The sequence below is a fragment of the Henckelia pumila genome, chromosome 2, assembly GCF_033568475.1.
Source record: "Henckelia pumila isolate YLH828 chromosome 2, ASM3356847v2, whole genome shotgun sequence".
Classification (NCBI taxonomy): Eukaryota; Viridiplantae; Streptophyta; class Magnoliopsida; order Lamiales; family Gesneriaceae; genus Henckelia; species Henckelia pumila.
Genome location: NC_133121.1, coordinates 120,356,303 through 120,384,163, shown reverse-complemented (window position 1 = coordinate 120,384,163; position 27,861 = coordinate 120,356,303). Strand labels below are relative to the sequence as shown.

Here is a 27,861-nt window from a genome sequence, read left to right as displayed (position 1 = left end):
CCTCTTTTTGACATCTTCAAGGGATACCTTATTCTCTAACTCTATATCTCTGTGATTTAGAATTACCTTGAGAAGCTCCATATCATATGTTTGGAGTTCTTGTTATGTTGTTATTTTCAACATGGTTTCTCCAAACCTTCTTGGATCTTTCATTTTTGGGTGAAAAAATTGTCCTTTATCACCACGCTGGCTGCGAAATATTATCAGCAATTATCGATAAAAAGCAACCTTGAGTCTTTGAACGATAATTTTATGATCACAAATTGTAGTGAACATAAGTCTTCTTGACTCATTGTCTTGTGTGTACTTCTTAAACATTTGTAAGAAGTTATTTCCTAACAGGATATCAGCTCCTGTATCATGCAAATAGATTGGTGGTGTCTTTACCTTATACCAAGGTGTTTGACCTGCTCCTCCCATAAGGATCTCTGCTTGTTTTATTCCTTTGCAAAGAATTAAATTCTTCGAGAGAAATCTCGTTCAGCAATTTTTGGCAATTCTTCTTCACATTCTTCAGGGAAGACTCCTCTTTTTGCTGTACAAATTCCTGCTCCCGAATCAATATAAGCTGCAAAGTATTCAGCCTTATATTGTTCATACAACATTCATATAGGAATGTATATGGAGAAAGGACTTGTTGTTATTTTTTAAAGGGATTACTAAATGGCTCTGCCATTTTTAACAGACTGTGTTGTAACTCAGTAATTCGATTAAGACTATTCACCTTTAGTCTTCCTAAAGCTTCAGAAGGTAGAGTATGGTTAATCCTTTCTACCTCTTCAATGCGTTCTAGTAAATCATGTTCATGACTTACTAATTTCAACAGTTTCTTCTTCCTCTGTTTGTGAACAGAGTTTTCGAATCTGATTAAGGGATTGTCCCTTATCCAATTCTCTTGATTTTCCATCTCGTAGAATTTTTATTGAATCCTCCAAGTCTTCTCTTTTGCCATGAACTCTATTCATTTTTCAAGGCGTTTCCATGGTTTATGTTCCTCCAGAAATTCTAGGCCAAGAATGAGCTGATCCATTTCTTTTCCTGGAATTCCATAGATTTGAACTTCCAATTCTCCAATATTTATCACTCCTTGGTAAGTTCCTTTTTCTTGTTGTTCCAAATAGTAAATCGAGTTACAAGGGAACTGATTCCGATGGCTTGTAATTTCGAATACTATTTTCACTTCTTTCCATCCTTCTGGAGATCTATGTTTTTCTATTATAGAAAACTCCTTTTCTTCTGATGGAATTTCTTGAATAGGAGATTTGTCTCATCTCCTACTTGTCATTCGGTTTCCTTGGAATGATAACCTTCGGGGTTCTATTTTAAGATCTCTGTATAGAACAGGTCTGTCTTGAATTTGAATGTCTGTTTCCTGAATTAAAGGAAACTCAATTCTTTCCGGGTATATTGCATGATCAACTTTCCCAAATATCTCTGAAATTTCAATGAACTCATTTCTAATAAATAATTCAGAATGGTGAATATTAGAAAGAGCATATGAAATTTGATATGTAATAGAATATGACCTATTACCTTCCTTCATTAGTCTTTTTTCCTCGAAGTTTTGATGCAATGTCAAGGCTCGACTAAAATCTCTATCAGCTAAATTGTAGGCTATTATTGGATAAATAACTCCCACAATTTTTCCTGCGCACAAATTTCCCGAGATAGTTCCTAGAACCGCATCTTGTATATTCCCCATCCTTTTATCGCATACTACGATATCTATGGGTGAATCTATTCCTTCTTTAAAAGTAGCTTTGATCATAATCTGGATTGCTCCAATATGAATCCAAGACATTGTCTTTGCTACTTCTGCTTTTAATTTCTGTAATTCCTCTCGAATTTATTCAAAGGGAATTAACTGCATCTCAATTTGATTACTGGTTAATTCCATAGGAATCGCCATTTCCCTTCTGGATACCTTATAAATTAAATTATGTCTTCTTTTTCTTAGCCCTAGGTTTTCTAAGACTTTTTCAACTTGTCCTGCCGAAAATCCTTGGTACTTCTGTAGTGTTGGATTTTCTCTCATAATCCTTTTGACCATATTATGAGATATCGTGGTTTGACTAAAGAACCCAGCCGTTTTCATGTGTTTCATGTCAAAACACCTCCTCTTTACTCTGATTCTGATTCTGATTCTGATTCATCATCAGAAACTTCTTGGCTAAATAATATCTCTTTTTCGTATATGCTTTCATCTGAGGGGATATCCTCAAATTGATATACTTGGACTAGATCTTGAAAGAAAAGCGCATCATCCATATCTGGTGTTGCTTCAAAGAGTTTGACTCCCTTTTTCTCGTTTTCTGGACAATTTGTAGATATATGTCCTCTTGCTCCACATGTACAGCAGTTGCAATCCTTGAAACTTTCACTTGCCCTTGCATGAGTTCTTCTGAAAGTTCTTCTTGATGGTGTTCTTCCACGGCTTTGTGATGAGCCTGTTGCTGGGGACGTTCTTGTAGGTCCACTTCTTCTACCTGATTTATAGGATCAGGCTTTTTTTTTGGACCAAAATGTTCTTGGTTTCCAAGAACTCTTCATTCTTTTATTATAGGGATTATTTCTGAATTTTTTCCTTTTAAATCCCTGTGATCTGTTTCCAATGATCGTTGGAAGATCATTTTCTCTACAACACAAAGGTGTACGCTTATTTATACCCCTTATTTTCTTGTAGGTCTTTTGTAATGCTGCCATATGACACCATTCTGCCAATTTTTCTAAAAGGACGCGCGTCTTGCCAATGTATCAAGATTACCTGGAACGTCCTTAATCAACATTTCTCTCCAGGGACTTGGCATTTTTGCGAAAATAGCTGAATAGCTACATTTTCCTCGACTCCCCAATTCCATCTATATTTAGTGAATAACATAATGTATTCATCAACTAAACAGATATCATGTAACTCGAGGCTATACAGAGGTTGAGTATATCTTCTCTTTTTCTCTGTATCTTGATTATTGAAATAGTCTACCCCTATGAATTGTGCTTCAAATAGGGTGGCCATTCTTTCTCCAATCTCGCTGAGAGATTCTCCTGCTAAGATTGATTCCTTTGTATCTAGCATAGTCATCTCCCATGCGATCTTGACAAATCCCATTAGACTCATTTCTAGAAGTTTAATGAATCCTTCTTTATTGAGATCTAATGTCTCTGCTGCAATTCTCATAGCTGACGTCCAATCATCTATTAGATCTTCTCTGTTTTTGAAGTCCAAAACATCAAGGTTTAACATAATCTCATAAGGATGTATCGGGTCTAAAAGAGTTTTACCATAAGGAGTTTGATGTAGTGGTATTTTACTCCTTCTTGATCTGGTTCCTGCTGGATGTGAATTTTCTCCAACATGGAACTCACTATGTGGTTCTTCTGGTTTTACCACATATCTTGGGGGATTTTCCATGGGTTGTTCACCCTCAGGGGAATTCATTTTTAGATCTACAACTTTGAGATTCGCAAAAGAATACGCAAGATCTTGTAGATCCTCGAGATTTAATCTTTCTAAAGTAGTCATCAGATAGTGTTTTTATCTGATACTGCTTTTATAAGATTAATCATTATTTCATCATTATTTAAAGGTTTTTGAACCATTTTGGTTTTACCTTTCTGATGTAACAAAGGTTCGGTACCAAACGAGAGTGGTAACCTTCCTCCTGTATTTTCTTTTCTAGAACCAGAAGTATGTTCTAGGTTTAGGATTTTATTTTGAAGATCCTTTAGAGTTCCAAAAATTTCTTCTTGTTTCTTAAGGATTTCTTCATTTTGTCGAGGTATTTCATACAGCTGATTGCTGTAATATTGTACCGTATTTTAAATTTCTCTAAGATCTCCGAAAAGTTTAGAGAAATTTGAGGTAATCTCTAAAAATTGAGAGTTAGAAATCATTTTTCTTTATCTCTTCAAAATTGAGAGCATTAGTCGCAACCTGTTGTAAGTAATCTATTGTGAATAGATTAACTTGTTTATAGGATTTCATATGAATAAAATCCTCTTGATTCAAACCTTCGTTTTAAGTCATCTTTTTGTAAAATTTTATCCTCAACAAAGAAAAGCATGAATTAACGAATAATATTATGTCTGAATAATTAACCTGGCTCTGATACCATTTTTGCGCATAATTCTTTATACTGCAAATGAGCATAAAATCTCCATATTCAAGCATAAAACCTTTACAAGTTAAGCATAGAACCTATAGATTTCAAGCATATATTAGCATAAATCCAGCACAAGAATTAAATATTAAAATATTCAAGTTTGGTGGTCCTAGGGAGTTATAGTAAAGAATCTTTTGCTTAGGAAGTTATAATAAAGTTAGGAAGAGTATTAGAGATTTTAGGACAATTCACTCTTTATTTTACCTGCTATGCTGCTCACATTTTAATTTTGCATAAACAAAGAAAATGATTTATTTGATGTAGGCGCATGGTAAAAAAAAAAAAAATTGATTCGATTTTTTTTTTGATGTAGGTGCATGTTTAATATGTAAACGATCCAACGATGTTGTGATGTTGATTAAAAAGATGCATGTAAAAAATAAGGTGTTATATAATATGATTAATTATATGGTATTTTGGTTTATCACGCACAAGAAGATGAATAATTTCGAATCAGTTTGTCTATATTGTCGTCGCTGAAATTGTATACATTACATACTATCAAATTAATTCACGCATTAAAATAATTTAATTGGTGACTGAAATCATTTACCAAACTAATTCATCACCCCAAAAATAATAATCTTAGTTTCAAGAAATAAATCACTCAGATATTGAGTTTACTTACGATACAAATTTCTTACTTATCTGGCGTAATTGGTCATGTGTCACATTAATTATTTAATTCTCAATTGATGAGCATAAAGAAAAAATCCAAATGATAATATATTATTTTTTTCCACTCCATCACTTTCGGTCGCAACATTTATTCAATGTTTAATACAATAAATATTGTTCAAAGTGGTTTTATAATAATGACTAAAAATAAAATTTAAAGCACCATATTTTATCTATCTTTAATTTATTTTGAAGCTTTATTTTTTATTTTATCCAATTATATTTTGTACTAATTGTGGTTATATTATATTTAAATATGATTTTTATTATTTTTTTCTATTATTGTCTTAAATAATTTCAGTATTCTTTTTATTTTTTCATTCCACTTATCATTCTAAAAAAACCCATAAAACCGACCGCAACCGCTTAAAATCGCTCAAAACCGCAAAACCAATTTTATATATAAAAAACAATTAAAAATGAAATATAATCAAATCGCAGATGACAATTCGGTTTGAATTTTATATAAAAAATCGCAAAATTGCACCGTGATCACCCCTAGCTAATCGTATGGTGTATACAACAACCCACTAGCTAGTTCGTACACAATAATTTTAAAACGTGAATCCCAAAAGTAAAACATTTCCCCTTAAATTGACAAAACATTTTTCAGAAAAAAACATAGGTTTTGTCGCAGATAAATTATAATACAAAAATGATTATACGTCGTAACTGATAACTCACAAAAATTGAGGCCCTAAAAGATTATCGCTATCAGCGTCACCTTTTGCTGCGGACATGGTAATATTTGACTTTCCAATGAGACAATGATCCAAAAACATACTCAATATTAATTATTATTAGAATTTAGAGTTTCTTCAAAACTATCGAAAAGATCCAGGCCAGCTTTGTAATAATAATTGCCGGCATTAATTCAAACATAACTAAACATATTCACCCAAAATTTATTGGAATCATCGTAATGTTACAACCTTATAAGTTACAACGTACCCTCTCTTATGATTATAATTGCATGAGCTAGAAATCATTCAATCCCATCCCAAAAACGAATTAATGAACCCACACAAAATGCTGAACAAAATATTAGGCAACAAAACACTCCATAATTTATCTTCCCATAACATCTTTTCCCATGCACGGGCCCCCGAAAACCATGCGGAGAAGAGATCACGGGCCTTGAAGATCATCCATGTAGGAGGGCTGGCAGAATGCTACTACATGGCTGTTCCTGCAGCAAGGATCATCGACAAGTACCCTAAGTTCATTCTTGCCCGGCCCGAGATATTCCGCCGGCCGTGGGACTCGATCGTCGGGCCCGAAGAGATCCTCGTCCCGGGCCAGAGATATTATGTTGTCCCACGGCAGACGGTGAAGAAACTCAGTCGTCGGATCAGGAAACCGGCTACGAAATCGCTATTGGATCATAGTGGTAATTTTGCTAACTGCAGTGTGATTAGTACGTCCAGCATTATGGTGAAGCCCGGGACAAAAGACAAGGCCAAAAGTAGTCGCCATGTAAAGTTTCTTGATGTAGAAAACAAGAAGAAGGAATCAAGTTCAAGTAGGACTGAGAAAATGGTTAGGTATGATCAAAAGAAGGGGGGAAACAATAATTTTACGAAGGAAAAGGGTGAGTTGAGAAATGTTGAAGTGCATGAGAAAAGGAGGACTAGGGACCGATTTGAGTATTCATGGGAACCATCACTTAATGCTATTGATGAAAAATACTAATGTTTTACCAATGTTGAGGCCTTTGGATTGAATCCCTCCATCATTGCTATTTTTTTAATTGTATGCAGTGAATCTGATCTTATTGTTGTAATTTTTCTTCTTTTATTTTGGAAAATATTAATTGCTGTAACCATATTTTTCTAGTTAATATTGAGCAAAAATAAAAATCGTGATGGATAATATATATATATATATATATATATATAAAACGGGAACAATGTACTTATAATAAATCTTGTTTTGTTTTTATTTTATTTTTTTATATCTAGTTTTATTTTAGCCACCGTAGATATTGTTTGGTATCATGGATGAGATGTACGATAGATGAATAAAAACATGATGAGATGTGAATAAGCAAGACATAGATATGAATAATATGTTGTTTTGTATGTTTTTTATTTTGTAGCATTATTGTTACCTTATATGACACTCATCCTTCACAAATTCCATGGATAATTACCATTGTCAATTTCACACAATGGTAATTTATGTTTCATCCAACTTTCATCTCATGTACCAAACGATATCGTAGGGTTGGATCGACAATGATTCAATATCATTCCTGTTTACTTAAAGAAAGAATGCCAATATTTTCATGTGCACAATTTAGATGGTGAGATCTCCAGATTCTCGATACCAAATGCGCTAGACTAGAAAGACTTATTTTGTGGGAAAAAAAAACTACAATATTTTTTAAAAATACAAGTTTTATAAAAATATTTTTTCTTTTCCTTTTCCTTGCTTTCTATCGATATTTTAAAAAGTCCCCAAGTAAAAACTTGAACCAAGGCAAGTTTCAACTTTCAACCTCGACGAAAGGAAAAATGCTCCGATGATGTGCAAGTAAGAAACATCGTAGGGCAGGGGTCATAGAAAAGCGTTGGACGTGCTTCATAAACATGGACCACTCAAGAAAGGTTCAAATCTTGACTCGTTACACCCTTATATGACCGCCATTTGCAAGTGGAAGTTACAATGGTATATGGATATATTGATTCACACGAAACAGCAGAGAAAAATAAAAAACACTAAGCATGAGTAAGGACGGTCTTTGCTCGAAGGCACAAAAATCTAAATCACATAAGCGACGAAGTCCCCAAGAAAATGTTCATGAATTACAGCATTTAAATTTTAGGTTCCATATTCAGAATGAACTATAGGTAAACCTGACACCTTAAAACCCCCAAGTTTACCTGGTTTCAATTCGATAAGTATGCCCTCGTGCCCCAACCTTACAAGAAACGAGGGTCAAAAGAACAGGAAAAAACCACTTCTCTGGTATTACAATTCAGATATCTTTTGAACCCACATTAAACTTGGCAATGAAAAAGCCTATGGTATCAAGTGAAGATGATGGATCAAATCTCTGGACAAGATCTTCTTCACCAGGTTTTAACCATTCCCTGACAAATATAACATAAATCACAAAATGCGTGAGGGCAACGCTGGAGTGTATTTGAAAGGACAAGAAGTTGATAGAATGTTGACGCAAAAATGCTCTGCATAACCAAATCGAATAAAGATGTCATAAATTAATTGGTAATGGATTGAAGATATCAAGTTTTAGAAGATATTCTGGCTATTCACATTAATGACATCTCATAGTAGGTTTACAGAGAATCCCCAATGATCGGAATCTTGCACTTCCACTCTAGTCCATTGAGGAAAACAGTGGCCGCAGGAACGACCTGTTAGTTTAACATTAGAAAATGGGCATGGACGAGTTATGGAGGTAATTAATTATAACATTAAACACAAAGGCTCTGACTTTAGTTCAGTGCAATATGTCACTTGGCATTAGCGGAATTGTAGAGACTTTAACCATGCCGTCTTAATGGGGATTCATTAGCAGTAAACCTATATGAAGTAACCTTCGACTTACGGCAAGGGGAATTTCAGACTGCTTGACCCAAACCATCTCTCAACCACCCCCAAGTTCTTAGGAATATCAGGGGCGCCTAAAGGATCATTTCACATCACTATCGTGTACATTTAATAACCATGATTGCAAACTAATCAAACGCTACCTAAATGTCAGCAAATTAGTTAATAAAATAAATAAAGAGTGACAAGAAACAAAATGATTGACTTACTCCAGGTATCCATCAGGAAATTGACAAGCACCAACAAGACCAGGGCCCCCTACCTTTGGATTCTACATTGAATGATCAAAGATATGTAATATATCAATCTTAGCTAGAGAAACCAGATGGATCAACCTCCATCTCGCAGTCCGAACAGTAGCTTTCATAAATGACATTAACCATGACATTTTCTATGATGTCGTGATTTGCAACAAGGATTGAACCCAAATTCTTGTAATTTGCTTTCACGAGAGGTTTGACCTAGTCTCCTTCTCATGTATTGCTTTTTTTTTTTTGAAAAAAAAAAAAAAGAAAAGAGATGGGGGTTGCCATCTCTCATCATATCCCCAGCAGTGTTTCTTAAATAATAATAATAATTTGCAACAAGAAGGTTAGTGACAAAAAGAAACTCATTTAAGAGCTTAGATAAGAATGCAATCAACTTATTGAGTTCGATACAATTTCCAACTCCAATAGCAGAACTCAACTCGTTAGCATAAAGTATTGCTTGCGGAGAGCTGATCAGAGCATTAAACGAGTATTTAATGATATAAATGAAATTCAAAAACTCTTTTCTAACCTGTGATGCCAATGAAAGAAATGCATATGTATCCAATGCATATCGAACTAATGCTTCATTTTCTCCGGGATTTATGGTACATCTGTGATAAGATGAATCACCTGAGCTCAAGATAAACTCACGGAAACACCGTAATGAATAGGAACAACACAAGCAAGGTACGTAAGTATGGAATTGAATATATAAATCCCAGAGTTTTCTCTGTAAAAAGTGTTTATACACTTCCCCTAGCACTGCTAGTAAAGGCTTCCAAAATAACAGAATGCTCTACATCACGCTTTCCACATATCTTATAACTAATTCTCCCGCCCTTCTCGTTTCTTCCTTCTAGAATATACAAACTGTATGTTGGGCTTCTTAGATTTAATTTGGCCCAATACATCTATACCTGTATCAATACCCTTTCCCTTAAAAGTAGCCTTGTCCTCAAGGCTAAGCTCCGGGAATTGAGATTGCAGCACCGCGGCGTCTTCCCAGGTCGCCTCTTCCACTGTCTGTCCTGTCCACTTCACCAGCCATTGTTGCACCGGTTCCAGCCCCCTGTTCTTGAAGCGGGTGGCCAGCACCACCTCTGGGGTGTACTTGAAGAACAGTGCTGACTCCAAGTCCTCCGGAAGATGTGAGTTGCTGTCGGGCAGATGTCCCACCGCCCTTTTTAAGCATGAGACATGAAAAACAGGATGAACTCTCGAATCTTTTGGTAAAGCTAACTCATATGCCACTGCCCCAACCCTGCGAATAATTTGAAATGGACCATAATAGCGAGCTGCCAATTTCTGATACACACGTTTGCAAATGGATTGTTGGCGATGCGGACGTAACTTGAGAAAGACCCAATCATCCACTGCGAATTCCACATCTCGCCTGTGTTTATTAGCTGTCATGATCATCCGCTGTTGTGCGCGATGTAAATTAAACTTCAGTTGGCGCAATAATTCATCTCTGTCTTCTAAAGCCTGGGACACTGCCGCCACCTGAGACTCTCCTGGGACGAACTGTATTACAGATGGTGGTTTACGGCCATACACCGCCTCGAATGGAGTCATGCCAGCTGAAGAATGAAAAGTAGTATTGTACCAATACTCAGCCCATGCAATCCAGTCGGCCCATGATTTAGGTTGCTCACAAGCAAAGCAACGTAGATAAGTCTCCAAACAGCGGTTAAGTACCTCCGATTGGCCATCCGTTTCTGGATGGTATGATGAACTCATTTTTAACTTCGTGCCTTGCCTTTGAAATAATTCCTTCCAAAAATTACTTAAAAAGATTGGATCCCGATCACTCACCACTGACCTTGGAACCCCATGAAGCCGGATGACCTCTTTAGCAAATGCCTCAGCTACGGATTTGGCAGTAATAGGATGTCGAAGAAGAATAAAGTGGGCTGCCTTAGATAACCGGTCTATCACCACCATGATTATGTCAAACCCTTTAGACTTAGGTAAACCAGTGATGAAATCAAGAGCTATATCTTCCCAAATAGCCGTAGGCAAGGGTAAGGCTTGCAACAGACCCGCCGGTGAAATGGCCGAGTATTTTTGTCATTGACAGATGAGACAGGCTGCGACGAAGTGATGCACATCTGCACGCATCCCGTGCCAATAAAAAAACTGCTGCAATTTTCTTGAGGGTGCGAAAAGCACCTGAGTGCCCTCCCACAGGGGAAGTATGAAATTCTTCTAAGAGTTTGGGAACCCACTGAGAATTTTTTGGAATGACCACTTGGTCATCATAGAACAATCTGTCGTTGATCAGTGCATAATGTGACACCTCAGTAGGGTTAGCCTGTAATTTATGAATAACCCCTTGGAGATATGGATCGGCCCTTACGGCTGCCCCCAGTGCCTCCCACACAATCCATACCGGCATGGAGAGACTCAATAACTCACCACTGTCGTTTCTGCGAGATAGTGCATCAGCTGCGCCATTTGATTTGCCAGCTCTATATTGAATTTCAAAATCATACCCCAACAATTTGGCCAACCAATGTTGTTGGTCCGGTGTATTAATCCGCTGTTGGAGCAAACATTTCAGGGATTTGTGATCAGTTAGTACCATAAATCGTCGGCCTTGCAAATAAGGTCTCCAAAATTGAATAGCCATAACCAAAGACATAAGCTCTTTTTCATAAGTCGATTTCGATAGAGCCCTTGTTGTAAGTGCCTTACTATAGAAAGCAATTGGTCGCCCCTCTTGAGACAGCACTGCTCCAATCCCCCTTCCTGATGCATCACACTCTACCACAAATGGTTTGGCAAAATCTGGTAAGCTCAAAACAGGGGCAGTACACACAGCTGTTTGTAGTTGTTCAAAGGCCCCTTGGGCTGCTACATCCCACTTGAAGTTATTCTTCTTCAAGAGTTCCGTTAAGGGTTTAGCGATCAAACCATATCCCTTAATGAATTTCCTGTAATATCCAGTTAGACCAAGAAATCCACGTACTCCCCGCACTGATTTAGGAATAGGCCATGCCCGTACTGCCGCTATTTTGGCGTTATCCATAGCCACTCCTTGCCCCGAGATAACATGGCCCAAATACTCGACATGCGTGGAACCAAAATGACATTTCTTTTCATTAAGCAGGAGCTTGTGCTGCCGCAACACCCCAAAAACAATCCTTAAGTGCTCCAAATGCTCCTCCCATGATTTACTGTATATAAGTATATCATCAAAAAAAACTAACACGAATATCCTGAGGTATGGACGCAGCACATCATTCATTGTAGCTTGAAAAGTAGCTGGGGCGTTTTTGAGCCCAAAGGGCATGACCAGAAATTCATAATGACCCGAATGTGTGCGGAATGCGGTCTTTGGCACATCTTCAGGTGCCATTCTTATTCGATGATAACCCGAACGTAAGTCCAGCTTAGAGAAATGGTGTGCCCCGTGTAATTCATCCAAAAGTTCATCCACCACCGGAATAGGATATTTGTTTGCGATTGTGATCTCATTTAAAGCTCTGTAGTCAACACAAAAACGCCAGCTACCGTCCTTCTTAATGAGAACCACTGGACTGGAATACGGGCTATAACTTGGTTGAATTACCCCAGCTCCCAACATTTCTTTGACCAATCTCTCCATCTCGTTTTTCTGACAATGAGCATACCTGTAAGGTCGTACAACCACTGGACCGCAGCCATCTCTAATACATATTGAATGAGACTGATTACGCATAGGAGGAAGCCCTGTTGGAAGGGTAAACAGATCTGCAAATTGAGACAATAAGTCCGCAATCTCCCCTGGTGTATGTGGTTCCACTTTGGCTTCCAGGGCGGTTGCTGCAGCTTCGGTGACCCACACGGCTCCACAAAAAACATCCCCTGTTTTAGTCAGAGAACGTAGGGACACCAGTGATCTGTGTAAAGTTGGGTCACCCTTTAATATCAACTCCTGCCCTTCCTGGACAAACTTCATGATCATCTGACTCCAATCGACCTTGACTTCCCCCAGTGTTCTAAGCCAATCGACCCCCAATATCAAGTCCACCCCTCCTAATTCAAATAAATAGCCATTGATAGTCGTTTGACAGACCCCAAGATCAACCGACATATTCTTACAAACCCCTTGGCAATCTACACGACAACCATCTCCCAAATAGACTCCATACGATAACCCTTTGTCAGTGATGAATTTCTTGGACACGAAATTATGACTCGCTCCGCTGTCCACCATGGTAATCACTGTCGTACCCCCAATTTTGGCCATGAACTTCATCGTTTGAGCCCCGTTCACTCCTCCCACAGCATATAAGGGTAGTTGTAACGTTCCACAGTCCGTGGTAGTTACCGGAGGCTGTTGCCCCCCTTCATCGCTAACTGGCTCGATTCCACTCTCCTCCAGACTATCGTCTTCCTCATCCATCAAAATTGTAACCCGCATGCTCTTGGACGCACACTTATGCACTGGTTTGAAGGGTTCTCCACACTTGAAACAGAGACCCTTCTCTTTACGCCGTAGATACTCTTGGTGAGACACGATTCTTCCCTCACGCCCCCTTTGGGATACCCCCATCGAACCACCTCCTCGCTCCTGACCCACGCTTCCCACTGTCGATTGCTTGGACCTCGTCAAAGAGTTGTCCAGCGATGGCCGCCGCTCCTGAGATTCTGATATTGCATCGATTTTTCTGCCCCACAGCCCATTAGTAACTCTTCGGCCTTCCATTCTAGGGCCCACCCAAAGTCACTCATGTAGCCCGATCTGAAGGAAGTAAAAGCTGGACTGCTGGGCTTTCCCAACACCAAGTCTTCTATATTGCGGGCTAAATCCATAGCCCGGATGATTGTTTTGGGCTCATGAATCCGAATGTGTTTCCGGATCTCCTCCCGTAGTCCACTTAAGAAGTAACCCATCGCCTGATTCTCTGGTAGATCCCCGATCTGCGCCATTAACACTTCATATCGGCCGATATACTCTTCCACCGATCCTTGTCCCTGCTGCAACGACGCTAGCAATTCAAACGGATTTGCAGCCTTCCGATCACTGTAACGCCTGATAAGTTCTGCAGCAAATCTCTCCCAGTCCATGTCCGGAATTTTTGTACGAATCCAGCAGAACCAATGAACTACCATTCCTTCGAGACAGATATAAGCGATTTTCAAGCGATCCCCCTTCGCCGTATCATGAAGCTCGAAAAATTGCTCTGCCTTCCCTATCCATCCAACCGGATCATCCCCATTAAAACTCGGTAATTCTACTCGCTTCAATAATTGTCTTACCTCTCCCGAATCCTCCCATCGATCGCCTTTGAGTGAACCCTTTCCATCAACGTTAGTCGTGGAAATATTGGTCTCACCAATTGGTTGCTCATCCTCCACCTCCAGGTTCACCGTTTTCCCCTTCACCAGACTGGTTAACATCGCCTTGATCTCCGACATCTCCCCTAATGCTTTCTTCACGAGACCCATATCGCTCTGTAATCCCAACACATCCTCCTTCATAGTGATTACCAAATTTTCCAACGCCTCGATTCTCGCCTCAGATCTAGTCGCCGCCATTGTTCTTCCGTGCTCAGGTATCCGGCAGGTCGGACCAATTGATAAGATGAATCACCTGAGCTCGAGATAAACTCACGGAAACACCGTAATGAATAGGAACAACACAAGCAAGGTACGTAAGTATGGAATTCAATATATAAATCCCAGAGTTTCCTCTGTAAAAAGTGTTTATACACTTCCCCTAGCACTGCTAGTAAAGGCTTCCAAAATAACAGAATGCTCTACATCACGCTTTCCACATATCTTATAACTAATTCTCCCGCCCTTCTCGTTTCTTCCTTCTAGAATATACAAACTGTATGTTGGGCTTCTTAGATTTAATTTGGCCCAATACATCTATACCCGTATCAATATGCAGCGGGATATCACATGCTATCATACTCTACCCCAATAAGCATAAGGTACAAATAATGAAACAAAAAGTCGGATGGATTACATCAAAATCGAATACTTACGCGGACAAAAAGTCGGATGGATTACATCAAAATCGAATACTTACGTGGAATACACAATAACACCACCAGGGCGAACAAGCTGCACAGCCTGGTCAAACATTCGTCTCTGATACTTAGCATGGCTTCGTAATGATTCAATTGTCTCCTACACATAGGAGACACCATAATGAAGGACAGAAACCCAAGGTATATAAATTCCCAGCATTGCTAAAAAAAATAGGAAAACAAATAAGAAGCAGGACGCAAGATATATAAACTTCCCCAGCATTATTAAAATAAAAAAAATAGAAAAACATGAGCCCCGAATGCTGGGAATCCACGATCCTTGAACTAAGAAAAAATTATACATGGTCAAATAGAAAAAGATTGGTAGAAAAAAAGTGCAAACCATATTTCTCAAATTCAAGTCATCCATAGCAAGTGATGTGAAGCGAAAGAAACCAAAACCAAAAAAAATAAAATAAAATGGAACCACAAAGAAAATCATGACAAGATTATATTTATTCGCATTTTAGTTACAAATATGAACTTAATTGCATAGGAATAAGCTATCTACGATAACAGAAATCAGATGGCAGCCAGAATTAATTTCTTCACTTTTCTCACAACAGCTTCAATGATATAGAACAGCGTAGGGAAAAGCGACTTGGGTAAACCGTAAACTGAAGTCTTATTCACAGCCCCTATTTGACAAAACTGCTGCTTGTTGCAAGCAGCTTGACTAGAATCGTCACAGATTTGCAGTATATTTCATACTCTCAGGCAAAACAAGCTCTTTTAATATGGATTGAGATCAATTATCAAAAGATCACTTAAACTTGCCTCATCCAAAAAAATAGGAACACACTCCACAATACAGATAAATTCAAGAAATTATGAACAGCATCCAAAATATCAAGGATTAAACGATAATGATATTCAGTATAGTTAGTTCGAGCTATGAGTTAACTGGCAAAACCAAATTGTGGGTTATCCTAAGCTAGTAAAAAGATGTGGGCTGTTCCACCTAGAAAATGATATAAACTAATTCAGGCCCGATATCTGGTGACAATAATGACACTCCATAGGGTAAATATTACAAAAGTACTCGCAATCTACCCATTCCTTTTTCTCAAAATAAATTCGAAAACTCCACGAGTATCAAATCTCAACAAAACCATATAGACCTGAAAACACATAATGAACTGAGTTAATGCAACTCAGATGCCAGCTGTAATCCACATATGGTGAACGAATCTAACCATTGAACTTTAAAAAATTATTATACGCAAGTATAGCAATTAAGAAATCTTCCTTACCTCTCCAGCAAACAAGCGAGGTCTCAGACCAAGAGCAGAACAAGGAGCATCAAGCAGAACTCGATCAAAGCTATTTGGTGAAAACCCATCAGATTTCTCAACTCTATGACCCAAACAGTTATTTCTTCCAGGCCCATTTCTCATTTTTCTGTTGGTATTCCTGGCATCAGCCTTATTCGTGCAATTATGGTTCCTCAATTGCTCGGAAGTATCTAATTTATTGGGTTCCAAGGGAAAAAATATGAAGACAAGGGGTTAGAAATGTAGGCATTAAGAATGAACTTGGACAACATCATCAAGTCATATTTTTTATCAAGTTTCCACATTTTCCGTATTTCTCATCTTATATTGAACTCATGATTAATTACCACCGGACCAAAATTCATCCACAGTTATCCTACCCCTTAATGCACTGAAATAAATCATGGAAGTAATTCAGTTTTGACAGCAAATCTCCACAACGTAACTCATAAATCATAAATAAATAATATGTTTTAATTTTCTGGATGGTCCTTGCATCTTCCATCTTGTTATGCCCTCCAGGTAAAGGAAGAAAATAAGAATTCATCGCAATATTAAAATATATGGAGGACTAACCATATCTACCACCCACAGAGATATTCTCCATTCCTGCTATTGATGAATCTGATAATTGTATTCCTTCAGTTTTTCCACAATTAGGGGCATCAATGTTAACAGATCTACGCACAGATTTCAGCGCATCAAGTTTGTAAGTGGATATGCATCCTAAGCCCAGTTCAGCAGCCAATTTCTGGATGTTAAGCACCTGCGTTATAATATATCAATGAAGTCAAAAATATAATCCAATCCATAAAAAAAGAGAGACAAAACCTATGTACAGAAAGAACTTTTTATTGATAGCAAACAAGAGGATAGTTGCTCTGCATCTCTGAGTTATAAATCTCAATGAGCAAACTAAAAGGCTCAGGACTTAGCGACTCGCGTTAATGCTTACTCATTTGTATGGCTATATACAGTTCCCTCGTACATACTATGGAATTGGTATCAAGGAGGTCCATGTTATTTGGGTGCCAGGATAGCACCTTAAGTGGTGTTGTCATTCATAGAATCATCAAATCAGCAGCAAAATCTAGGAATTTTAGAGAGCAGAATATCTACGATGTATGAACTACAAGAACAAGAATCATGCACATGAACAATATTTCATTTGGAGCTTTAAATGTATCAAAACATAAAAAGATGAAGACATTCAAAATCACCTGTGTGCACCTTATTATGAGACCTATCAACTGCAATAACTTCTCCTTTATCCTTCATGAGAATGGCAATTGCTGTAGTTTTCCCTCCAGGAGCCGCACACATATCCAGTATCCTCTCCCCCTCTCTAGGATCTGTGAGAAAAATGAAGGGGAAACTTGCAGAGACGTACAAACGAATAGAAGCGAAACGACTACGTGGTCAAGCAATTTGAAAGAAATTTAAGATGTACTTGAACAAATGAAATGTATATTGCCGAGCTACACAGCCAAACCGAAATTTCTCTCTCTAAGAAAAACCCTCCCGTCGCGATGTCTACGCCTAGCCCACCCCCCTCCTTCTTCCCCTCATATTTCCGACCATAGATCCGACCAACCTTAGCCCTTAACTCTTCTTCCCGCCCTTTTCTTCTCTCTCCTCCCTGCCTCCCATCTCCCTACTAATCCCGAACCTTTTTTCGCTTCCTTCCTAGAACCTTTCTTCTTTCTTTTTCCAGCTTTATCTTGACTTTGAAGCATTTCCGACTACGATGCCAAGGTGGGTTGGGCGTGGGCAGTTCAGATCGGGGTTCCACGAGAGAAGGTCTACACAAGCGAAGAACCAGTACAGATCGGGGTCCTACGAGAGAAGGTCTACACTAGTGACGAAGGATGTCAGAATCGAACAGAAGCTGTTCATTATCAGAAAGGGCCAGAAAGGGGCTTCGATTTGCCTGATCGAAAGAACGAGGAATGCGAGTTTCCCTCTGGAGTTAGACGTCATTTCCGCGAAGTGGCTTTGGGCGAAACTTTGGGAGTTCATAAAGAATCCTATCTCTAGCCCCGTCTTCAACAAGTTCAGAGGGCAGGAAGCTGTGGTATCCACGCACAAGTACTTCAACAATAGAGGCAGGTTTCTGGAAGTGTTGAAAATAGCGCAGGGGGGCGTCAAGCAGCGTGTAATCATCCCCAGTGGTTGTGCAGAGGGTGGCTGGATTAAGCTGGCCAATCATCTACGCTTCTTTTTACAAAGGGAGAACACCAATGCCTCGGCTTATGGCAGAGATAGAAAGGGAGTCGATTGTTCGAAGCAGCGAGAAACCAAGAAGATGGAGAACATGGAAACGCAACACCTCTTGGCTAACGAGAATATCCACCCCTGCTCAGTAAAGGAGTGGCAGAAAGCTATCATCATCACCAAGGCACGGGTCAATATTTCTTGGGAGGCGGTGGTTTCTGTTTTAAGCCAGGATGTTAAGAGAAAGATAGAGATATTCCCATTCCAGGCCAATAAGGCAGCATGGTGGCCTAGAAATGCAGAGGAGGCGTCTTATTTCGTGGGGTTGAAGAAAGGCTATTTTGATAGAGGGGTGACGCTGTTTTTTGAAAGTTGGAGAGCAGAGATCAATAGTGAAGTAGAGATGTTTGCTTGCTGCAATAGCTGGGTTAGGATCTTTGGCTTGCCTTGGGATTTATGGTCAAATGATCTATTCAGGAGGGTGGGGGAACTGTGTGGAGGATTACTGGATATTAGCCAAGACACCATCTTTCTTCGAGATTTGTCAGCTGCCAAAATTAAGGTGGTCGGGCCACAAGGAGGATTCATCAACGGCTTTGTGCAAATTCCAACACATCGAGGCCTCTTGATGGTGCGACTTGAAGTGGTAACGGTTAACCCAGCAGCTTACGAGTATTATGAAAAGCGCTCGTACGCTCAAGCAGTGATGAACGGACCTAAAGGGATAATAGGACGACGAGCAGGGAAGGAAGCAGTAGTATTAGGAAAGGATCCCTCTTTGGAAGTCGATGGTAAACAAGGAATGAAAAAGACCGAAACAGTGCATCTAGTAGATAGGCTTAAGGGGCAAGTAGCTGTTAACAACCGGAATAGTGAAAAGGACGTGATAGTGGAGAATATTTCAGATAAGGGGATCCCGCATCGAACCCCTTTGGAAGCAGGAGGCAGCAGTGATAGATCATGGGCTTCAGAACCTATTCTAGGAGGTTGTCAAGTTAAAATTCTGAAAAGGTTATGCCCAAAAGTGGTGGGCGAATTTCAACGAAGAATAATTCAGCCCTTGAGGGCGTTTGAAGAGGCTACAACAGAGACGAATTCTAAAGAGAAGGGCAAAGGGTTGGAGAGTCCTTCATCTCCACATTTTAGGTTTGTGTACTCAAGAAGACAAGAAAGAGCTGCAGGAAACGCTGGGAACAGTGAAGGGAATTGGTACACAGACCCGTTAGGAATTGGTTTACAAGGTCATACAAGTGACTGCTTGGGGGTTATTGAGGATGAGATTCTTCAAGAAACAGGGGGCGATTTGTCTTCGGAGGATTCTGATTCGTTCACCGATAGTTCAGTAGTAGGCGAATCCCTTGTCAATTCCCCGTCAAGCTCATGTCTCGAGGACATGAGGGGCATCTTCGCACCAGACACAGGTTCGTACTCTATTCCTTCACAGGGACACGTGAGCGATTCTGAACCCAAGTCGGATCCGTTGGCGATTCCAGTCAATCCCAGCCCTTTTAACCCTTCAAATCTTTTGTTTTCTGTTGGGAGGGGGGTAGGTGCAGGGGGGGTAGAACCGAGCCCAAGGGTGATTGATAAGCCATTAACGTCGAAGGAGCGAGCAAGAAAGGAGGAGGCTGGGGTTTCGGCGGCTGTTAAGGAGGAATTAATCAAAGATTGTCTCGATAAATTGAAGGTGAGAAGAGTCAGCTTTGGAATTCCAGAAGCTGTGGTCTTAAACTAAAGAGTCCCAAGGTGTGGTCTACTTAGGGCGATACAGTTGTTTTATGCGGATTTTTTCATGAAACATTAGAGGGGGAGGCTCGAGCAGTAGGAGAGGGCTGATTAGAACAATACTACGTAGAGAGAAGCCGGATATTGTGGTCCTTTTGGAAACTAAAAGACAGCGGGTGGATAGGAGGTACTTAGCAAGCCTATGGAAATCAAGATTTATAGAATGGGTGGAATTACCGGCGTTGGGCAGATCTGGTGGCATTTTGGTGGCGTGGGATCCCCGGACGGTGATAGTGAAGGATAATTTGATTGGGGAATTTTCTGTATCTATTGAAATAGTAAAGGATACCAACTCAACGTGGTGGTTTTCGGCAGTCTACGGGCCATGCGGACCAAGAGCTCGACAGTTTTTTTGGGATGAATTAGCAGGTTTGAAGGAGATTTGTGGGCCGTTATGGTGTGTAGGTGGAGATTTTAATGTGGTCAGAACATTAAGCGAGAAAATGAACAGCAGCACGTTAACCAGTAGCATGAGAGCTTTTGACGCTTTGATTAACGAGCTAGAACTGTATGATCCTCCCTTGTTGAACGCAAAATTCACTTGGTCAAATATGAGGGCTTCACCCATTTGGTGTAGGCTGGATAGATTCTTGCTATCGGGGGGATGGAAAGAGGTGTTTGGGTGCGGAAGGCAATAAGTGCTACCGAGAATTACTTCCGATCACTTTCCTTTGATCCTGAATACATCGAAGGAAGAGTGGGGGCCTACACCCTTCAGATTTGAAAATATTTGGCTTAAGCACAAGACCTTCAAGGAGGAATTCAACAACTGGTGGTCGAATCAGAATCCTCAAGGATGGGAAGGCTACAAATTTATGAGCAAACTGAAGGGAACGAAATCGGAGATTAAGAGGTGGAATGTACAAACTTTTGGAAACCTAGACTTGAGGAGATATGAGCTGGAAAGCAAGATTCAAATGCTGGATACTCAAGAATGGGAAGGTACGGGATCGGATACTGTGGCGGAGGAAAGAAGAGCTGTCAAAGCTGAGTTAGAGGAGTTAACATGTAGGAAATTGCAAATGGAAGCCCAGAAGGCAAAAGTCAAATGGGTAAAGGAAGGGGATTGTAACTCAAAGTTTTTCCATTCGTTACTTAGCCAACGGAGAAGCAGGACAAGTATAGAGAGGTTGGAATTGGAAGACGGAACTGTGAGCTCCAATAAAGAAATTATCAGATCAGCAATTATAGAGTTTTTCACAAAACTCTATAGCGAACCAGAGAGAGGGGGGTGGGGTATTGAAGGGGTCGAATGGAGCGCAATTGACGGAGATTCTATGGAGCAGCTCGAGCTACCTTTTACAGAGGAGGAAATTAAAAAAGCAGTGTTTGATTGTGAAGGATCAAAAGCTCCGGGACCGGATGGTTTCTCAATGGAAGTTTTTAAGGAGTGTTGGCTAACGATCAAAGAGGACTTAAAGAGAGTGTTTAAGGAATTTTATGAGGGAGGTGTTGTGAATGGAGTAACGAATGAGACATACATTTGTTTGGTACCAAAAAAAAGAAAGAGTCACTACGCATTAGGGACTTTAGACCGATTAGCCTAGTCACTAGTCTTTACAAGATAATTGCTAAGGTGCTAGCTTCGCGTCTTAAGAAGGTGCTTGAGATCACAATTGCACATTCACAGTGTGCATTCATTGAAGGCCGTCAAATCTTAGATTGCTGTTTGATAGCGAATGAGACAGTGGAGGAATTCAGAATGAAAAAGAAAAAAGGATGGGTTTTCAAGGCTGACTTTGAGAAGGCTTATGGCAACGTTAATTGGAGATTTCTGGATTTTGTTCTCCTTAAAGAAAGGATTTGGGAATAGATGGAGGAAATGGATTAATGGATGCCTCAACAATGTAAAATTTTCGGTTATTGTCAACGGGAGACCGACTGGCACTTTTAAGGGGGAGAAAGGGTTACGACAGGGAGACCCGCTGTCCCCGTTCTTATTTAACTTGGTGGCGGATGTTTTGGGACGCTTGATTGACAAGGCAAAGGCGTCAAACATCTTTAGAGGTTGGGAGATAGGGAGGGATAGAGTTGAGGTCTCTCACATTCAATTTGCCGATGACGCTTTGTTTTTTGCGCTTAATGAGGATCACGTGAGGCTGCTGATGGATATTCTGGTTGTTTTTTGTGATATGTCCGGTTTGAAAATCAATAAGGACAAAAGTGCCCTCTTGAGCTGTAATTGTGATAAAGAAGTGGAGGAAGGGTTGGCTAGGGAGATCGGCTGTGGGGTGGAAGCATGGCCTATTCAATACCTAGGAGTGCCATTGGGAGGGAACCCCTTAAGGGTCTCATTCTGGGAGCCGGTAACCTTCAAGATGTCCAAAAGGTTAGCTGGATGGAAGAAAGCCTTCCTTTCGAGAGGTGGCAGACTAACGCTAATCTCGGCAGTAATGAGTGCTCTCCCCGTGTACTGCTTGTCGCTGTTTCGGATCCCAAGAGGTGTTGCAGAGGATATGGAGAAACTTATGCGGATGGACCGGATGGGGAGGCTCATTGCCACCTGGTAGGTTGGGACAAAGTTTGTAGACCTAAAGATAGAGGAGGATTGGGAATAGGTAACCTATGCCTTCGGAACAAGGCTCTGTTGGGTAAATGGTGGTGGAGATTTTCTTCGGAGGGGGACACTTTTTGGAAGAAAGTCATAGCGAGCAAATATGGAGTTCAAGAGAATGGATGGGATGCGAGATTGGCTAGACATAACACGTTTAGAAGTCCGTGGAAATTCATATCAAGGACGTATATGGCTTTCAGTCACTCCGTGAGGGCAGTGGTTCTAGGGGGAGATAGATTTCGATTCTGGGAAGACTGCTGGGTGGAGAATTCTAGTTTTAAGGACCTATTTCCTAATATCTTTCAGATATCTAGGGAGCACAATAGGCAGATCTCTTTCTTCGTCTGTCGAGATTCGTCTTTTCCCTCTAACTCTTTGACCTGGAACTTGCATCTTAGACGTGAGTTGAGGGATGATGAATTGAGCCAGTTAGGTAACCTGCTGGAAGTTTTGAGGGGGGTTAAACTAGTAGAGGGAGCGGAGGATGTGAGGAAATGGGTTTGGGACAGTTCCGGAGTCTTTTCGGTAAAGTCCTTCTTCGAGTCTTTCTTTCCAGAGGAGCGTTTCCCAAGCTTCCCTCTTTTCTACCCAATCTGGAAAGCCACCATTCCGACAAAGGTTCAGGTTTTCTCATGGACAGCTGCGTTGGAAAGACTGCCTACCTGTGATTTGATTCAAAAGAGGCTCCCAAACATGTCCCTTAGCCCAAACAGGTGTGTTCTATGCAAGCAAGGAGGAGAAACTCAAGACCACATGATTATTCACTGCCCGTATTCAGGGAACTTGTGGAACCTGGTCCTCAAGGAATTGGGATTATATTGGGTAATCCCGAAAACAACGAAAGATCTTTTTGCCACTGATCTAGGAGGTTTGCTAGGTGAAAAAGGGAGAGTTCTTTGGCTAGTAGTGGTTCATTGCGTGTGTTGGTCGATTTGGTTGGAGAGGAACGGAAGAGTTTTTGAAGATAGTGAAGAATCAGAGAAGGAAACTTGGGATAAAATCAAACTGAGAGTTGCCACGTGGGCTCTCAAGGGTTCTAACTTTAAATCTTTGTCTATGTTAGACTTGTATAGAGATTGGAAATTGGCTTTGATCTAGATTGTTAGAAGCACTTTTGGCTTTGAATATAGCTAGCTAGCGTGGATCGCTGGTCCACTTTTTGTAATCTATCACTTTCTTTTATATATAATACATATGTTTCCTATCAAAAAAAAAAATGAAATGTATATTGCCAGAGAATATTTAGTAATTGACCAAATTTCATTTCTCTGGAGTGTAGAGAATATTAATTATAAACTAATTTCTGGAACTTAACCTATTAAAAACATCAGGTCCAGAGGAACGATGGATGAACGGTGGCATATCGTGATAACAAAACCACCCTGCCAATACCCCCATCGTGTATTAAAGCCATCTATAAAGGATTTTATAAAAAAAAAACTAGATGGGATTTGAAGGGCTAAACATTAAATATCTACAACCTTCAACTTTAATAAGGTTTCGAGAACAGCTTTAAAGAACTTATTTCAGAAGGTTTTTTAACAAATTTCTCACTACTACAATATAATTTAAACACATCCTGCCCAGAGTTCTCAACCAAATTTTTTATACGAAGATTTATCCAGCACAATCCTTAGGATGTAGTTATTCTGAACATCAGAAAAATAAATCCTTTCAATACGAATCACCAAGGTTCTCAATGAGATAAAGAGCATGAAGTTCATTGGAACAAATCAAAAAGAGACACCGAGGGGCCAGACAAACAGTCTTGATTGGAATTTTCAAGTACTAAACCAGATTCACTTCCCACTAACTTGCAAGTTGCAATGAATGCTAAACTTCAGTATCACACAACAAATAAAGAACAAATATACAAGTACAAGGAATTTGAAGTCCGGGTTTAAATGACACCAACAATGACTGTACTTGAAATGCATTGCAGTACTAATGCAAAACTTTAAATTGATAGGCGTGTGTTTACAATTTTACCCAAATCAAAATCATCCAAGCACCTAAAATGATAGATTATGAAATCGTGATTTTAATACCTCGATATAAACACATCCTAACACAAATAAATGTAACTGAAATGCATAATACGAACCTAAAGCGTGCGCCGTAATGATGCTAGGAAGGTTCTGAAGAAATATATCACCTCCAAGTAAATCTGAAGTCAGTAACAGAAACTTATATTACGAAATCAACTTTAAATTAAACATTAAAAGTTTGAATGCAAACAAATGGGCAATTAACTAAGATGCAATCATGGAATAACTGCCATGAGTCCTACTGGGATCACCCCACGTGTCTTAAAAAGAAACAGACCATACCATGAAAGGAAGGTAGTTTAAATACTCTGTTATCCAAGTCTACTGCAACTCCTTCAGATACCCGAAACATTCCAGCTCTGGACATCGTAGTGGTTCCTTGGCCAATGTAGAGGCCATTTCTTTCAAAATAGTAAGGGTCTGCATATAAGTCAAACTATCAATCCTGAAAATTTTGAGAATTATCTCCACGAGGGCAACACAGAAATAGTAAAGGCTTATTATTATTAGCACATAAAAACATGAGGCATTATTAACAAAAAGTTTTAACTGCAATGTGAAATATGAGTGAATTAAATGAAACATCATATCATCAGATGCCCGTAATTGGTTTGATGCGATGCAGCTCAGTGATTTTATAAGGCATTGGTAAAGCTGTTTATGAATAAGTAAACACATTTTTCCATGAATCTCCATAACAGTGGCATGGAAATATCATCTATTAGTGATTTATCGAAATAAGTGGTGACATTTGACAGTGATTTTGCTAGATTTCCACTCAAAAATTTACTAAGTACTCTAAGAAAGTTTGTTTCTGATAACAGGGTAATTCTTACCTGTTTGCGATCCCTCAAGTACAGTCCCACGAGTAAAACCGAATCCCCATCCACCGTCAGTGCCTTGCTGTTCCACAGCAACAGAAACTGCCACAGGTTCCCCTTTCTCTACATGAGCACTACAGGCCAAAACACCAGGCACATACACCTAATAGTTCAATAGCACAAATGGCTAAAAATCGTAATGTATCATGTATGCCATGTTTGGTAAAAAAATCTATTCCAATTTCCATGAACAAATACATGTATACATGAAAGTAAAGAGATTTCCCGTAAGAAAATAAAATGCCATTGAACTATCATGGAAAGGGAAGCTCAAGATTCAAAGTAAGTCACACATACTGTCCAGTGGATACGTACAAACTTAATGCTTCGTATCCTCATTCAGAAAACAAGAAGTTGCAAAATAGAAATAATCAAAACTTTCAATAACATGGCAGATATGTGCTTGAATTGTTTATTCATCGTTAATATAATTCAACTGGACAAAAACAAAAACTAACAGCTTCACCATGCCTACCTGAGCACCCCGAAGAACCGCTTCAGCACATTTCCGACTCACAATCACCTCTTTGGGAGTATTGTTCTCCTCATATTCGTAGTTAACAGTGAATGGCCCCAAACCATTGACGAATACTACATAGTCCAGACCGGGAATACGACATTTAGAAATGAGTGAACTTTCAATAGAACCATTTGGACCACAAGCAGTTCTAGTAGATTCACGAGGCGCCCCAGCACTACCCACTGCGTCACGATGCTCAATGGCTTCTTCAGAATAACCATTTTTCCACCCTCTTTCCTGTAAAATAGCCGAAAGCTTCTCGATAACAACATCACTGGTAGATTTGAGAGTATTCACCCGCACACAGGAGTAACACGATGGACGCCTTAGAGAAAAAAAAAAAAAAGGGTAAAGAAATGATTTTTATGAGCACTGAACTTCCTCTCCAGTTCAAAGAATAAACAAACAAAAGAAACCAATCCCCAACGCAATACATTCACATCAAAGTAGAAAGAGGTCAAGGTACGGACGTTAGGGACTTCGAAATCCGAGAGAAATGGTCGGCCCCATAAGCTTTCACGAAGTAGTCTTCAACCTTAGGGTTCCAACGCAAGATTGGGTTGTAGCAGTAACGCTCCGATGGATCCATCTGCATACACAAACACTTCGCCCGTATCAATCACTTCATACACTAGCAAATGAAAATCTATACACACGACTACGCGCATAAATACGCAGAAAGCGAGCGGGAGAGACTGTACGTATACCTGGGGAGTGGAACTTCCCTGATGCTTGAGACTTCGGAAGGTTCTGCGAAGGGTTTTGGAGAAGAAACAGGAAACTCCCCTTCCATTTTTCATTCTTTGGAAGCGAGTGATTTATATGGGTCCTTCGGATTAAAAGTTCGTCAACTCGTTGGGCCTTGAGTTCTATGTTATTCCAATATGGGCTGGTTACAATGATTTTATTCTGATCTCTAACCTTAAAAGTTCGTCAATTCGTTGGGCCTTTGACTTGTATGTTATTCCAATATGGGCCGGACACAATGGTTTTATTCTAATTTCTGTTGGATATGATTGGTGGGAGCGTTATTGAGCTTTTTTTCACAAAGATTTTGATATTGTTTGAAATAAGAGCTCAAAATTGTTTCCCAGACATAAAAAAAATTAAATAAATAACCGTTGCAAATTTTATCATCATAAAAAATATATATTTTTCGAGCAGAGAAAAATTCCTAACATCGGAAACATTTCATATTATATTCAGCAATGAAATGTACTTGTTTAATTCGATTTACTTTATTTGTAAAAAAGGGTTAACCCGAATGGTATTCTATTCTACATGAGTCAGAGGGTCATTGGTTTATGCGAAGGTTAAATTGAGGTATGTGCACGAGCGGCAGGAACCTGAAGGATGGAGCAACATAGCCCAATTCCCGAAGCATATTCCACAATATTTCAGCAGAAAATATGTTCCACACGATAATCGAACCCGCAACGCTGGGAAATCTATTCCCACGTCACCTCGTGTCTTACTTATATATGTATGTTTGTATAGATTTATGACATTTTATCAACAGAAAAATAACTTTTTACATCCAATTATGGCATCACATCTTTTTTTTAAAAAATGGTGGTCATTTTTATGGATTGATAATAAAAGATTAACCACTTTTCAATAATAATAATTGTTCATTTGTTTGTCACAGTTGTTGAATACCACTCTTTTTTTTTCAAATTACCTCAAACTCCATTTGACATTTAAATATAAATAAATTATTAAAAAATAATCGAACATGAAAATGCTATATTCGAGTGATACATACGTAGAATATCATCATTTTTTTAAAATTTTTAATTTTTTTAATTTTGAAAAGTTTTAAATTTTTATTATGCATGCTGCGTGTAGTATATTAATATATTATTATTCAATTTTGTTCCACAAAATGGAGAAA

General features: G+C 39.4%; 1 protein-coding gene across 5 annotated transcripts; it reads right to left on the bottom strand.

The window, feature by feature from the left end:
• Nucleotides 1-7,578: 7,578 nt before the first annotated feature.
• On the bottom strand, nt 7,579-26,759 carry LOC140883289 (rRNA (cytosine-C(5))-methyltransferase NOP2C). Of its 5 annotated transcripts, XM_073289706.1 has the most exons (12): nt 26,438-26,562; nt 25,923-26,292; nt 25,403-25,550; nt 24,849-24,986; nt 24,623-24,685; nt 17,196-17,317; nt 16,542-16,731; nt 15,945-16,156; nt 14,691-14,791; nt 9,195-9,276; nt 8,624-8,685; nt 7,579-7,933 (listed from the first exon to the last, which is right to left on the bottom strand). In XM_073289706.1, the coding sequence occupies exons 1-12, from the start codon at nt 26,560-26,562 to the stop codon at nt 7,819-7,821; spliced, it is 1,728 nt and encodes a 575-aa protein (XP_073145807.1). In that variant the 3' UTR covers nt 7,579-7,818. The 5 variants fall into 5 exon arrangements, 4 of the variants coding, with proteins under 4 accessions (XP_073145807.1, XP_073145806.1, XP_073145805.1 ...); XM_073289705.1 differs by adding an exon at nt 26,675-26,759 and having other exon boundaries at nt 7,579-9,276; nt 26,438-26,556; XR_012150360.1 differs by having other exon boundaries at nt 7,848-7,933; nt 8,624-9,276.
• Nucleotides 26,760-27,861: the final 1,102 nt, after the last annotated feature.